This window comes from Oncorhynchus keta, chromosome 11 (assembly GCF_023373465.1).
Source record: "Oncorhynchus keta strain PuntledgeMale-10-30-2019 chromosome 11, Oket_V2, whole genome shotgun sequence".
NCBI lineage: Eukaryota > Metazoa > Chordata > Actinopteri > Salmoniformes > Salmonidae > Oncorhynchus > Oncorhynchus keta.
The window spans coordinates 44,835,410-44,851,558 of record NC_068431.1 but is presented as its reverse complement, the minus strand read 5'-3'; the positions used below and the strand labels follow the sequence as shown (position 1 = coordinate 44,851,558).

Genomic DNA, 16,149 nt, shown 5'->3' with positions numbered 1-16,149 from the left:
AAGTTCAGTGAGGATCTCTGAATGATCCAATGTTGACCTAAATGACTAATGATGATAAATACAATCCACCTGTGTGTAATCAAGTCTCCGTATAAATGCACCTGCACTGTGATAGTCTCAGAGGTCCGTTAAAAGCGCAGAGAGCATCATGAAGAACAAGGAACACACCAGGCAGGTCCGAGATACTGTTGTGAAGAAGTTTAAAGCCGGATTTGGATACAAAAAGATTTCCCAAGCTTTAAACATCCCAAGGAGCACTGTGCAAGCGATAATATTGAAATGGAAGGAGTATCAGACCACTGCAAATCTACCAAGACCTGGCCGTCCCTCTAAACTTTCAGCTCATACAAGGAGAAGACTGTTCAGAGATGCAGCCAAGAGGCCCATGATCACTCTGGATGAACTGCAGAGATCTACAGCTGAGGTGGGAGACTCTGTCCATAGGACAACAATCAGTCGTTTATTGCACAAATCTGGCCTTTATGGAAGAGTGGCAAGAAGAAAGCCATTTCTTAAAGATATCCATAAAAAGTGTTGTTTAAAGTTTGCCACAAGCCACCTGGGAGACACACCAAACATGTGGAAGAAGGCTCTGGTCAGATGAAACCAAAATTGAACTTTTTGGCAACAATGCAACAGTGTTGTTAACAAAAGGCTAAGCTTGAGAGCTAGCATATTGATTTCATTTAATTTGCGATTTTCATGAATAGTTAACGTTGCGTTATGGTAATGGGTTTGAGGCTGTAGTCATGATCCCGGATCCGGGTTGGCTCGACGCAAGAAGTTAATAGGCCATTCCAAGACATTTAAATGTTTCCCCTTAAACCACTCAAGTGTTGCTTTAGCAGAATGCTTAGGGTCATTGTCCTGCTGGAAGGTGATCCTCCGTCCCAGTCTCAAATCTCTGGAAGACTGAAACAGGTTTCCCTCAAGAATTTCCCTGTATTTAGCGCCATCCATCATTCCTTCAATTTTGACCAGTTTCCCAGTCCCTGCCGATGAAAAACATCCCCACAGCATGATGCTGCCACCACCATGCTTCACTGTGGGGATGGTGTTCTCGGGGTGATGTGAGGTGTTGGGTTTGCGCCAGACATAGCATTTTCCTTGATGGCCAAAAAGCTCAATTCTAGTCTCATCTGACCATAGTACATTCTTCCATATGTCTGGGGAGTCTCCCACATGCCTTTTGGCGAACACCAAACATGTTTTCCTATTATTTTCGTTAAGCAATGGCTTTTTCTGGCCACTCTTCCATAAAGCCTAGCTCTGTGGAGTGTACGGCTTAAAGTGGTCCTATAGAGAGATACTCTAATCTCCGCTGTGGAGCTTTGCAGCTCCTTCAGGGTTATCTTTGGTCTCTTTGTTGCCTCTCTGATTAATGCCCTCCTTGCCTGATCCATGAGTTTTGGTGGGTGGTCCGCTCTTGGCAGGTTTGTTGTGGTGCCATATTCTTTCCATAGTTTAATAATGGATTTAATGGTGCTCCGTGGGATGTTCAAAGTTTCAGATATTTTTTTATAACCCAACTCTGATCTCTACTTCGGCACAACTTTGTCCCTAACCTGTTTGGAGAGCTCCTTGGTCTTCATGGTGCAGCTTGCTTGGTGGTGCCCCTTGTTTAGTGGTCTTGCAAACTCTGGGTCCTTTCAGAACAGGTGTATATGTACTGAGCTCATGTGACACTTACGATTGCACACAGGTGGACTTTATTAAACTAATTATGTGACTTCTGAAGGTAATTGGTTGCGCCACATTTTATTTAGGGGCTTCATAGCAAAGGGGGTGAATACATATTCATGCACCACTTTTCAATGTATTTGAAAATATATATATTTTTAAAATTTCACTTCGGACTATTATGTGTATGTTCATTACATGAAATCCAAATAAAAATAAATGTAAATTACAGGTTGGAATGCAACAAAATAGGAAAAATGCCAAGGGGGATGAATACTTTTGCAAGGCACTGTAGTTTATTACTTTTAAAGGATGTTATAATATATATTTTAATTATCAAGATGTTAGTACTGTACTACTACACTAATACTACATTGTAACATTCTACTACTTTCTAAGATGGTAACCTTTTACACTCATACCCATATACGGGTTGTAAATGGCAGATTTGGGTACTGATAAGCACAAACTGGAACGCAGTGGCTGAAAGTAAGATTATGTAAATGACGTCAGAGCTCAGGCTCTGCGCCTCATAGCTCTGTATGGGTTTTGACTGACAGCCATTTTCTATAGGCTAGACCTACTATATTTATTTCTTAACCTTCCTAATATTAAGTATATTGCTTATCTTTCCAACAGGAGTATAGCCTTCCTGGTTGGCATGAAAATGAACCACGGGAAAATCATCTTCCATTCGCTATTTAAATTCATAGATTACATGCATTTTTTTTGCACACCTCATGTAGCCTAGCCCATAGGCCTATATGTTTTGATAAGGTTTGAATCACAACTGAAGTGGCCAAATAACTTCTTAAAATTAAGCACATTAACCTCTTCAACCTATGGGGGCGCTGTGTCATTATTGGATAAAAAGACGTGCCCGTTTTAAGCGCAATATTTTGTCACGAAAAGATGCTCGACTATGCATGGAATTGACAGCCTTGGAAAGACACAACTCTGACGTCTCCAAAACTGCAAAGATATTATCTGTGCGTGCCCCAGAACTAATGCAACAGGCAAAACCAAGATGAAGTTTCATACAGGAAATGCCCCGGATTCTGAAGGCGCTGTGTTCCAATGTCTCCTTATATGGCTGTGAATGCGCCAGGAATGAGCCTGCGCTTTCTGTATATTCCCCGAGGTGTCTGCAGCATTGTGACGTGTTTGTAGGCATATCATTGGAAGATTGGCCATAAGAGACTACATTTACCTGGTGTCCCGCCCGGTGTCCTGTGTGCGTAATCTGTAAGTCCATGCTCGTTCCATTTCTTCAGAATTGAAAGTAAAACTGCCACGATGGATTTTATCATCGATAGATATGTGAAAAACACCTTGAGGATTGATTCTAAACATCGTTTGCCATGTTTCTGTCGATATTATGGAGTTAATTTGGAAAAAAGTTCGCGTTTTAATGACTTTTTTTTCCTTACCCAAACGCAATGAACAAAACGGAGCGATTAGTCGACACAAATAATATTTTTTGTAAAAACGGAACATTTGCTATCTAACAGAGTCTCCTCATTGAAAACATCTGAAGTTCTTCAAAGGTAAATGATTTTATTTGAATGCTTTTATGGTTTTTGTGGAAAATGTTGCATGCTGAATGCTAATGCTAAATGGTACGTTAGCCATCAATACTGTTACACAAATGCTTGTTTTGCAATGGTTGAGAAGCATATTTTGAAAATCTGAGATGACAGTGTTGTTAACAAAAGGCTAAGCTTGAGAGCAAATGGATTAATTTCATTTAATTTGCGATTTTCATGAATAGTTAACGTTGTGTTATGCTAATGAGCTTGCTGATAGATTTACACAATCCTGGATACAGGTTTTTTTTCGTAGCTAAACGTGACGCAGAAAATGGAGCGATTTGTCCGAAACAAATAATCTTTCAGGAAAAACTGAACATTTGCTATCTGAGTCTCCTCATTGAAAACATCTGAAGTTCTTCAAAGGTAAATGATTTTATTTGAATGCTTTTATGGTTTTTGTGGAAAATGTTGCATGCTGAATGCTAATGCTAAATGCTACGCTAAATGCTATGTTAGCCATCAATACTGTTACTGCTTGTTTTGCAATGGTTGAGAAGCATATTTTGAAAATCTGAGATGACAGTGTTGTTAACAAAAGGCTAAGCTTGAGAGCAAATAGATTAATTTCATTTCATTTGCGATTTTCATGAATAGTTAACGTTGCGTTATGGTAATGAGCTTGAGGCTGTAGTCACGATACCGGATCCGGGATGGCTCGACTCAAGAAGTTAATCCACTTTACAAGGGGTATAGAGCCTAACTGGCATACATATGCAACGCAAGAATTTCAAGTTTGGGGGAAGATATTTTTCACCATATAAAACAAAAACAACAAAAAATCGGTCACTTTTGATAATTGTGTATTTCCGCTATTTGGCCATTCGCGCTTATAGCCTTCTGTTGTGTACACATTGCTGCGCTGTCACGTCCTGACCTTAGTTCCTTTGTTATGTTTCTTGTTTAGGTTGGTCAGGGCGTGAGTTGGGGTGGGCATTCTATGTGTTGTTCTAGTTTTGGTTTTCTATGTGTTTGGCCTGATATGGTTCTCAATCAGAGGCAGCTGTCAATCGTTGTCTCTGATTGAGAACCACACTTAGGTAGCCTGTTTTTCCCAGGCTTTTCAGTTGTTCTTTTGTTTACTTTTGTGTTTCAGTGTTCAGTTATTGAATACATTTAACATGGACACTTACCATGCTGCGCTTTGGTCCTCTTCTTCTTCCACCGCCAACGGCCGTTACATGCGCTTATAATGTGAATAAATAGCCTAAAAATGTATCAACATTTTAAGCTAAATGTTCTGATCTGCTACGTCAGCCTCATTGCGTAAAAAAGTTTTTTTGATGCTAGTGGTTGTATTAATTTGGGATCTATCGCATCCCACAACTGTCCCAGACTAATATACTGTCCCAGACTAGTATGTTTGGAATATTTATTAATTGCACAGAATAGGTCAACTTTTCTACTATGGGGATAGTAGATTGACATAGGCTAATGCTTTTGCTGTTCGTTAGGCCTACTTATGTTCTTGGCTGACGAAAAGTACATGTGAACAGTTCTTCCAATAGGACGTGTGCAGTTGCGTCCCCGTTGTGTATGTCTTCACTTGTAGCCTGTGAGAAAGACCCAATCACATGATGGAGAGCCATGTGAGTGAGAGGTGCTTCGGAGCAAGCAGCACTCAGGGAGAATATCATTCAAATGATTATATTTTGCCCGAGGGCACAACGGCCGCTGGCCGCAAAAGGCATGTATTTTATAGGTGGTTTTACGGCGACACAATTTTCAATTTGGATACACACTCAATCTAAGTATCTGCTTTTCCAAATGTAATATTTAATACATTTTTTCTACGATTTTCATGTCATTTGATAACAATACTATCACTTTGAAAACTATTACAATCAAACTGCTCAAAACTGACTCAAAATGATGTAATGCCTTGTTAATGTATATAGTTTTATAAAGGCTGTAAATCTATCAATTTGACATCAATTTATGTTGAAGGTAAAACCAATATATGGATATAAATACATCATAGAACAAAGTGGAAAGAGTCACTCTGCTACCATTTTGAATTATAGCGTAGAGTACAATAGACTGCTGAAATATCTGGGTCTACTTTTAAAAATCCACCTTTCCAGAAAAAAAGTCTCTCTCCGTTGCCACTTGTTATAGACCCCCCTCAGCCCCCAGCGGTGCCCTGGACACCATAAGTGAATTGATTGCCCCCCATCTATCCTCAGAGTCCTGACTTAGAATATGTGCACAACTACAAATACCTAGGTGTCTGGTGAGACTGCAAACTCTCCTTCCAGACTCACATTAAGCATCTTCAATCCAAAATTATATCTAGAATCGGCTTCCTATTTCGCAACAAAGCCTCCTTCACTCATGCTGCCAAACATACCCTCGTAAAACGGACTATCCTACCGATCCTTGACTTTGGCGATGTCATTTACAAAATAGCCTCCAACACTCTACACAGCAAATTGGATGTAGTCTATCACAGTGCCATCCGTTTTGTTACCAAAGCCCCATATACTACCCACCACTGCGACCTGTATGCTCTCATTGGCTTGCCCTCGCTACATATCCGTTGCCAAACCCACTAGATCCAGGTCATCTATAAGTCTTTGCTAAGTAAAGCCCCGCCTTATCTCAGCTCACTAGTCACCCTAGTAACACCCACCTGTAGCACGCGCTCCAGCAGGTATATTTCACTGGTCATACCCAAAGCCAACACCTCATTTGGCTGCCTTTCCTTCCAGTTCTCTGCTGCCAATGACTGGAACAAATTGCAAAAATCACTTAAGCTGGAGACTTATATCTCCCTCTCTAACTTTAAGCATCAGCTTACCGATCACTGTACACAGCCAATTCTGTAAATAGCTACCTCATAACTACCTCACCCCCATATTGTTATTTATCTTTTTGCTCTTTTACACCCCCGTATCTATACTTTCACATCATCATCTGCACATCTATCACTCCAGTGTTAATGGTAAATTGTAATTACTTCGCCTCTGTGGCCTATTTATTGCCTTACCTCCCTAATCTTCTACATTTGTACACACAGTATATAGATGTTTCTATTGTGTTATTGACTGTACGTTTGTTTATGTGTAACTCTGTGTTGTTGTTTTTGTCGCACTGCTTTACTTTATCTTGGCCAGGTCACAGTTGTTAATTTGAACTTCTTCTCAAGTGGCCTACCTGGTTACATTAAAAAAAATACACATTCATATAGCCCAATACACCATCCCTAGGATCACAGCAAGCCTAGGCACACACACACACACACACACACACACACACACACACACACACACACACACACACACACACACACACACACACACACACACACACACACACACACACACACAGAAATACAGTTTGACAGACCAAACTCTACATCAACTACTTGTATGTGTATCCAGCCACTTAGGTATTGTATAGGACCTAGCTAGTCTGCAGTGTGAGGGAATAGGCCCTACATACCAGAGGTCGACCGATTATGATTTTTCAACGCCGATATCGATTACTGGAGGACCAAAAAAGCCGATACCGATTAATCGGCCGATTTTTAAAAATGTGTTTGTAATAATGACAATTACAACAATACTGAATGACTACTTAATTTTAACTTAATATAATAAATCAATAAAATCAATTTAGCCTCAAGTAAATAATGAAACATGTTCAATTTGGTTTAAATAATGCAAAAACAAAGTGTTGGAGAAGAAAGTAAAAGTACAATATGTGCTATGTAAGAAAGCTAACGTTTCAGTTCCTTGCTCAGAACATGAGAACATATGAAAGCTGGTGGTTCCTTTTAACATGAGTCTTCAATATTCCCTGGTAAGAAGTTTTAGGTTGTATAGGCACTTTAGTATTGCCAGTGTAACAATATAGCTTCCGTCCCTCTCCTCGCTCCTCCCTGGGCTCGAACGAGCAACACAATGACAATTAGCATGCGCTAACTAGCTAGCCATTTCACTTCGGTTACACGAGCCTCATCTCGGGAGTTGATAGGCTTGAAGTCATAAACAGTGCAATGCTTGATGCACAACGAAGAGCTGCTGGAAAAACGCACGAAAGTGCTGTTTGAATGAATGTTTACGCGCCTGCTTCTGCCTATCACCGTTCAGTCAGATACTTAGATACTTGTATGCTCAGTCAGATTATATGCAACGCAGGACACGCTAGATAATTTCTAGTAATATCATCAACCATGTGTAGTTAACTAGTGATTATGATTGATTGTTTTTTTATAAGATAAGTTTAATGCTAGCTATCAACTTACCTTGGCTTACTGCATTCGCGTAACAGGCAGTCTCCTTGTGGAGTGCAATGAGCGAGAGGCAGGTCGTTTTGCGTTGGACTAGTTAACTGTAAGTTTGCAAGATTGGATCCCCCGAGCTGACAAGGTGAAAATCTGTCGTTCTGCCCCTGAACAAGGCAGTTAACCCACCGTTCCTAGGCCGCCATTGAAAATAACAATGTGTTCTTAACTGACTTGCCAAGTTAAATAAAAGGTATAAAAAAAAATGATTTATACTACATACCCAGTGTCTCAGATACGAACAGGACAATTATCAGGAAGTAACTGAACAAACGGCTATATGAATACATGAGTAGGTGAATAGAGCTCTACCCAGAGAGGAGAGGAGGAAGGGGGGTATGGAATGGAAAGAAAAAGGAGATGTGAAAGGCGATGGATACAAAGGAAGCATATAGATTCAATGCATTATTCAAATGGAACGTGGATGATGAAGAGTGATGGACAGATGGGATGAAGATCACGGAAGGGACTTTACATTGTCCAAACACATCTCTGTGTATCAGAGGGAGGGTACCAACCCATCATAGATACAAGGACAATAAGAGAGAGACCGAGATATACACACTGCTCAAAAAAATAAAGGGAACACTTAAACAACACAATGTAACTCCAAGTCAATCACACTTCTGTGAAATGAAACTGTCCACTGATTGACAATAAATTTCACATGCTGTTGTGCAAATGGAATAGACAACAGGTGGAAATTATGCTCTTCACAGATGAAAGCAGGTTCACACTGAGCACATGTGACAGACGTGACAGTCTGGAGACGCCATGGAGAACGTTCTGCTGCCTGCAACTTCCTCCAGCATGACCAGTTTGGCGGTGGGTCAGTCTTGGTGTAGGGTGGCATTTCTTTGGGGGGCCGCACAGCCCTCCATGTGCTCGCTAGAGGTAGCCTGACTGCCATTAGGTACCGAGATGAGATCCTCAGACCCCTTGTGAGACCATATGCTGGTGCGGTTGGCCCTGGGTTCTTCCTAATGCAAGACAATGCTAGACCTCATGTGGCTGAAGTGTGTCAGCAGTTCCTACAAGAGGAAGGCATTGATGCTATGGACTGGCCCGCCCGTTCCCCAGACCTGAATTCAATTGAGCACATCTGGGACATCATGTCTCGCTCCATCCACCAACGCCACGTTGCACCACAGACTGTCCAGGAGTTGGCGGATGCTTTTGTGTTCAGGTCTCGGAGGAGATCCCTCAGGAGACCATCCGCCACCTCATCAGGAGCATGCCCAGGCGTTGTAGGGAGTTCATACAGGCACGTGGAGGCCACACACACTACTGAGCCTCATTTTGACTTGTTTTAAGGACATTACATCAAAGTTGGATCAGCCTGTAGTGTGGTTTTCCACTTTGATTTTGAGTGTGACTCCAAATCCAGACCTCCATGGGTTGATACATTTGATTTCCATTGATAATTTGTGTGATTTTGTTGTCAGCACATTCGACTATGTAAAGAAAAAAGTATTTAATAAGAATATTTCATTCATTCAGATCTAGGATGTGTTATTTTAGTGTTCCCTTTATTTTTTTGAGCAGTGTAGTAAGAAGACTAGGAGAGATACATAGACAAAACAGAATTATAGAGACAGAGGGACAAACACAGGGGTCAGGTTGTGTATAAAATCCCTTAATGGAGGTAAATCCACAGATGTACACGTCAAATTTCCTGTGTTTGTTCTTTACAGATGGAGTATTACTGTAAGCTGTTTGTCCTCCACAGACGAGGCTGTGCTCACAGAGAAGTGCTGTGTTTTCAGACTAAATTGTTCATGGACGGTTTGCTCTTTTTAATATTGTTGTAAACACGAGCCTGTGTCTAACAACGTAAAATTGGACTCATAAGTGAAATTGCTCATTGTAAGGTAACCTTTGAGATCAACTGTATCCACCGTGGCCTTCATCGGTATCTGTGGGTTTTATAGAAACCACTATGGCATTCTGTTATTGGGCTGTTGTGCTCTCTACAATGTTATTCTGTTGTGGTATGCAGTATTGGGTTGTGGTATATTCTATTCTAGTGTGTCGTTTGACCATCTAAATGATGATTCCATACAGTAACATCACAACCCTTTCTCTTTTCATTTCATGCTTCCTCCACTCGGTTCATTTGTGCAAGCGAATTCACTCTCTCCTGACAGCCCCATGCAACAATAACCATATGATCGCAATACTGGCTCTATTTATTCAGTCTGAGCCGGGGTTGTAATTATATTGTACATCCAAACCAATAGAATGTATGCTGAAGTATTAATAACTAAAATAACTCCTCGGGTGCATCAGGAGAGAGCTGGGAATCATAATTCTGTGATTTGGTGTTTGTTGGTTGCAGAGGGAGAGAAACAAACACATGAGATTAACTCATTAAGAGTCATCCGATTTTGTCAATCAGATGGGACTGATCTGATGGAGAGAACGGGGATGAGATGAACAAAAAGAAGAAGACGAATGAGGAGGAAGAAGAAAAAAGGAGAAGGAGGAGAGCGGAGTGTTCTTGATGTGAGACAGCCCCTCTCTCTCTCCCACAGCCCAGTGACGGTGGGCCCTTTCCCAGAGTTCATTAATTAGTTAATTAGTTAATTAGTCAGAACAGATGGCTTTACAGCACAAATCAGGAGGCTGCATGGGCCTGGAGCAGCCAGGAGGAAGGTAGGGGCAAGGTGAGCAGGCAGCAGTGTTGGGGTGGAGCTCTACTGTAGGTAGGTACGAGTATACACACTCCTAACTTCACCATGCTAAACACTCCTGGACTGTACATGGCAGACATTTAGGATTTTCTCATAGACATATTCCCCCTTTCACAAATCACAAGCATATCATGAATTAACTTAACATCCACCAAGTGCTAAAAAAGAAAGTGAAACCCCTTATGTAACTGTATGTGAGTATATAGAGATGTGTGTAAGCCTATATGTGTGTGTGTGCGCGCCGTGGCCACATTGCATTAACATTTGTTTGAATGAATTTTTTTTTGTTGCTTCGCCGCAGATTTAAAAAGCACTTCTGATGGTTTATTTTTAGATTGTTCCCATCTCCCCCTTCTGTTGCTCCTTCCCTCTCTTTAGCTATGTCTCTCTGTTTCTCCCTCTCTCATCTGTCTCTATCCCCCTTCTCTGTCATCCCCTCCCTCCCTCCCTCCCATCTCTCTGTTAAAGGCACAGGCTGAAATACGGTTGGCATATGTGAGTGTGCGCGTGCATAAGTATAGGATAATACTGTGTGATTATGTGCTAAACCTATTGTAGAAATGTGGAGCAGTTGTCTCTCTCTTTTCAGGCCAAAAACGTTTTTGTCCATTGAGAGTGTGGGTGGTGAGGATGGATGGCACATTGTACTGTTACATATTCAAACATACACGCACGTATGCAAACACATACCACACACACACACACACTTCAGTACAGTAGAGTAACCCATTAAAAGCAGAACAGAGGGAGCGAGAAAGAGGAAACGGAGAGAGAGAAAGAGGAAACGGAGAGAGAGAGAGAGAGAGAGGGAGAGCGAGGTTAGTCTACTCGCCCACGTACCAAAATGTTCAACCATGTTAGAGGAATCGAGGGCACTGCATCATCTCTCTGCATCGCTCAGCAGGATCTCTCTCTACCTCTGTATGTCACTGTGTGTGTGGTGCATAAATACTGTACACTACACATGGGTAAACTGCACACAGCACACATACAGTATGTAAATCACACAGACAAAGACTACTATTTGGCTTGGGAATGATGCAAACATGGACTCCATTGAGGACTGTTTGGATCAGTGAATTAGAGGCATGCAGAGCAAGGATTAGATAGTGCATTAAGGAAACTTAAGTTCACACAGCGGATTGTTCTCACGCTCCACTCGCTAATGTTTCCAGTTTGTCAGACAGATGTAGAAAAGCATAACAGCACATGACACATGCACCTCAAAACAGGCAGGCCCAAATCTAGCAGGCAGGACAGAGCTGCTGCCAGGTGCACTTCAAACTCGCAGTATGTTCCCTCTACTGGCTGGCCCCGTCTGTCAATGCCTGTGTGGATCACGTTCCACTGTGTTTACACGAGTGGCAAAGCTTGGACTGTATCCTAAAATACTCCCATTTCTCTCTTTATGAATACTCTGATGTGTTGAGACAGGCTTGATACAATAAACCAGATCCCATTACCCAACCTGGCAACCACAATGGAGACTGTGGATGCTCTGTGGTGTACAGTACACAAACAAACAGCTGTAGAAACAAACAGGCAGTCAGCCCCTCAGAGCAGCTGACTAAACTCCTGTCCACTGGCTCAGAGTCTGTACACAGGGTCAGGGCAGAGCACACAAAACTCAGGTCACATGGTACAGCTAGGTCCAGATGGTTCTACTGTTCTGGTCATGTGATCAGGACCTAGCTGTAGACTATAACTAGGACCCAGATATATTCCTGGTCAGTCCACATCATTAGGAAAAGCGCCTCGTTCTATATAAGTGTAAATCGTCTAATTAAGGAGAGTGAAACCATAGAATAAGAGTTCTGGGACCTGATGGTGCAAGCAAAAAGTGGTGTCATAGTATGCAGACAGACAGACTCACCGAGCACGCCCAGACGGTAGTTCATGGTGACCACGATGACGTTGCCGTAGGCTGCGAGGATGCTGGCGTCGAACATGTTTCCCGTCCCCTCCATGTAGGAGCCGCCATGGATGAACAACATGACCGGCTTCTTCCGACGGTCGCGGATATCTGTGGCGAAGAACGGGACGTGGACATACACAGAAGTATGCACAAACACAAAAAGATGAGAGGATGAGAGAAAGAGAGTAGAAACACTTTAGATTTTGAGAAAGAGATGACAACTTTTGGCCTATCTACAAAAAAACAATCCACAGGAATGTCCACAGAGCCATTCACAAAAAAAGCATTCATCTGCATACAGATGTAGGATCTTAATTGGATCACTCTTTCGTTGCTGAGATTTTTCCTGCACAGGCTAAAAAGGCTTCTAAAGTTTAATTTCCACTGGCCCTAAAGGAAAAATGTATCAGTCCCTACAAAAAAAAAGCCATTAATTATAATCAACATAATAATACACATTCCCTGTTGCTGCAGGATTATTCACCTGATGTAGCAAACTGGCTCAAATTAAGATCCTACATCTGTATGTGCCTTTTGATCTCCCTCATCTTTAACTATATCCCCAAAGTTTGAAACATACACTTCTTCTGCTCATTCCTACTCTTCATACTGAACTGAGGTGACATTATAGTGTTGAAAGCTATAAGGTTGGAACCTATCCAGTACTGTCTCTTATCAATGGTTAGCCATTTTAGATATTGGAACATCGTCTTAGTGTTGTCATGGCAGTCTGTATTTTTCTGTTCCCTCTTGTAGTGTCGTGGTCCTATCTATAATAGTGTTGAAAGCTATAAGGTTGGAACCTATCCAGTACTGTCTCTTATCAATGGTTAGCCATTTTAGATATTGGAACATCGTCTTAGTGTTGTCATGGCAGTCTGTATTTTTCTGTTCCCTCTTGTAGTGTTGTGGTCCTATCTGTAAGTTTCCCTGCGTCCCCTCTCTCTGTGGTATTATGGTACAGTCTAACTCTCACTGTCCCTTCTGGTGAGTTATGGTACAGTCTGCCACGGTCTCTCCTACTGCAGTATAATGGTACGATCTGGGTTTTTCAGGGTCCCCCTCTCTTTGAGGTACTGTGGTACGGTCTGCGTGTCTTTAATAAGGCAGAGCTGCCAGTGGTTCCCAGTTAGCCTAGCGTCTGCCCTGTGGATAATTCATATGAGAGCCAGACCAAGTGGAAACATAAATAACAGCCACAGCATCTGTTTACCCTGATGACTTTCTGGAAAGAGATGGGAAAGAGAGAGGGAGAAAGATGGGAAAAGAGAGAGAGAGAGAGAGATGAGAAAATACATACTGTAACTTAGAGAACGATGGGAAAAGAGACAGGAAGGAGAGCGAGAGAAAGAAAAGAAAGAGAGAGAGGAGGAGAGATAGAAAGAAAGATACTTGGCCCCTGAACAGAGACAGAGAGAGAGAGAGGGAGTCAGCAAGAGAAGGAGAAAGAGTAATGTCACAAGAAAATGGTGGGATGGGATGAGATTAAACAAAGCGTTACAAAGTTGTACATGGCAAGGTCTCTTCACGGACACAGAGATGCATGTAGGAAAATGCACAAAAGCGCGCACACTGACACACACAGAGACACAGGCAGGCAGCTGCGATGCTGAGTCGCTATGGAAACTGCCTCCTCTCGCTCTAATAGAACCGCACCAGCCATTCCATTGCATTGACTCACTCGGAGCCTGTTGCCGTGGTAACAAATTCTACTCACGTATTTGCACACCCGCCTGCATCACAACCTGAATCTCAGGTTACACATGCACCAGAACGCATCACTCACACACCACTGCAACAATGTACAATTTATCAATACACATACATGCAGTCACCTTTTATAGAACATACAGTGCACTCGAGAGACATGAACATTCACACACAATACATTAAAGCCCTAACACACACACACTCGCACTCTTTTCTCATCTCTCCGATATTCACACTTATGCAACCAACATTGCATATGCACACACTTAGCAATGGAGGAATTCACACACTCTCCCACCCTCCATTCCCTTCCCCCCTCTCTCCGGTGTGTTGTGAGCCTCTGGTGATTTCCCAGAGGAGATGTAAACAAGTTCAATTATCCCAGCATTACCAGGCCAGCAGAGCCCTGGGTGTGATGCCTGGCTAATGGATCAGCTCTCCTCTCTGTCACCAGGCAGTCACACTCCACAAGCACATGACAAATGACACACACACACACACACACACACACACACACACACACACACACACACACACACACACACACACACACACACACACACACACACACACACACACACACACACACACACACACACACACACACACACACACACACACACACAACACACACACACGTAGCACTGGACTGGCGCTCATCTAGAGCAGAGCTAGGACACTTGGAATAGCTGGAGCAGGAAATACGTTTCCCATTTCACGGAAGTTCAGCATTCATGGCGCGATTGAAATGTAAAGCATAGTTTACTGTGAACGCCGTCTACGCACACATTGCCTTTAAATGGCATTCGGCCCTACAGCGCTGAACTTCTGCGATCAGGGTTGAACTTCTGCGATCAGGGTTGAACTTCTGCGATCAGGGTTGAACTTCTGCGATCAGGGTTGAACTTCTGCGATCAGGGTTGAACTGAGACCTTTGTCTCTGAGACTGTCGCTGTATGTCGGTTGTGTGTATGTGTGACCTCCAAGGGAAGCAAGACAATAGATCTCATTGTATAACCCACACAAAGCATTCAATTATCTCTGCGTGAATAAGAGCTAAATTAAAGTACACTGACTGTACAAAACATTAGGACCTGCTCTTTCCATGACATAGACTGACCAGGTGAATCCAGGTGAAAGCTATGGTCCTTTATTGATGTCACTTGTTAAATCCACTTCAAATCAGTGTAGATGAAGGGGAGGGGACAGGTTAAAGAAGGATTTTCCTTGAGACAATAGCAACATGGATTGTGTATGTGTGCCATTCAGAGAGTGAATGGGCAAGACAAACGATTTAAGTGCCTTTAAAAGGGGTATGGTAGTAGGTACCAGGCGCACCGGTTTGAGTGTGTCAAGAACTGCAACGCTGCTGGGTTTTTCACACTCAACAGTTTCCCGTGTGTATCAAGTATGTGCATTCTGAAATTATTCAGGTCCCTGGACGTCTTCCACATGTTGTTACTTTACAACCTCATTCTAAAATGGGTTAAATAAATTATTTTCCTCATCAATCTACACACAATACCCCATAATGACAAAGCGAATAACAGTTTTTTTTTGACATTTCAGAACATTTCTTAAGAATAAAAAACAGAGATAGGTACAGGTGCATCCTGTCTTCATTGATCATCCTTGAGATGTTTCTACAACTTGATTGGAGTCCAACTGTGGTAAATTCAATTGATTGGACATGATATGGAAAGGCACACACCTGTCTATATAAGGTTGAAGGAATAGTCCAAGACAGGATTGTGTCGATGTAAAGATCTGGGGAAGGGTACCCAACATTTTCTGCAGCATTAAAGGTCTCCAAGAACACAAAGCCCTCCATCATTCTTAAATGGAAAAAGTTTAGAACCACCAAGACTCTTCCTAGTGCTGGACGCCTGGCCAAACAGAGCATTTGGGGGAGAAGGGCCTTGGTCAGGGAGGTGACCAAGAACCTGATGGTCACTCTGACAGAGATCCAGAGTTCCTCTGTGGAGATGGGAGAACCTTCCAAAAGGACAACCGTCTCTGCAGCACTCCACCAAATCAGGCCTTTATGGTAGAGTGGCCAGACGGAAGCCACTCCTCAGTAAAAGGCATATGACAGCCCGCTTGGATTTGGCCAAATGGCACCTGAAGGACTCTCAGACCATGAGAAACAAGATTATCTGGTCTGATGACTGGTGCAAAGGTTCACCTTCCAACAGGACAACTCTAAGCCCACAGCCACGACAACGCAGGAGTTGTGGCTATGGTCATGAATGTCCTTTTGTGGCTCAGCCAGAG

At 42.5% G+C, this 16,149-nt stretch overlaps 1 protein-coding gene across 6 annotated transcripts in view; it reads right to left on the bottom strand.

Moving 5' to 3' along the window:
* The window catches only part of LOC118390310 (neuroligin-2-like), a 79,767-nt gene that overhangs the window by 23,846 nt on the left and 39,772 nt on the right, over positions 1-16,149 (bottom strand). For all 6 annotated transcript variants that reach the window (XR_008060598.1, XR_008060601.1, XR_008060600.1 and 3 more), the window contains one exon: positions 12,124-12,273. Coding sequence is in view for 2 of the 6 variants with exons in the window: in XM_052457316.1 (XP_052313276.1) it covers positions 12,124-12,273 (150 nt within the window). In the remaining 4 variants the exon portion in view is untranslated. The remainder of the gene's footprint in view (positions 1-12,123; positions 12,274-16,149) is intronic.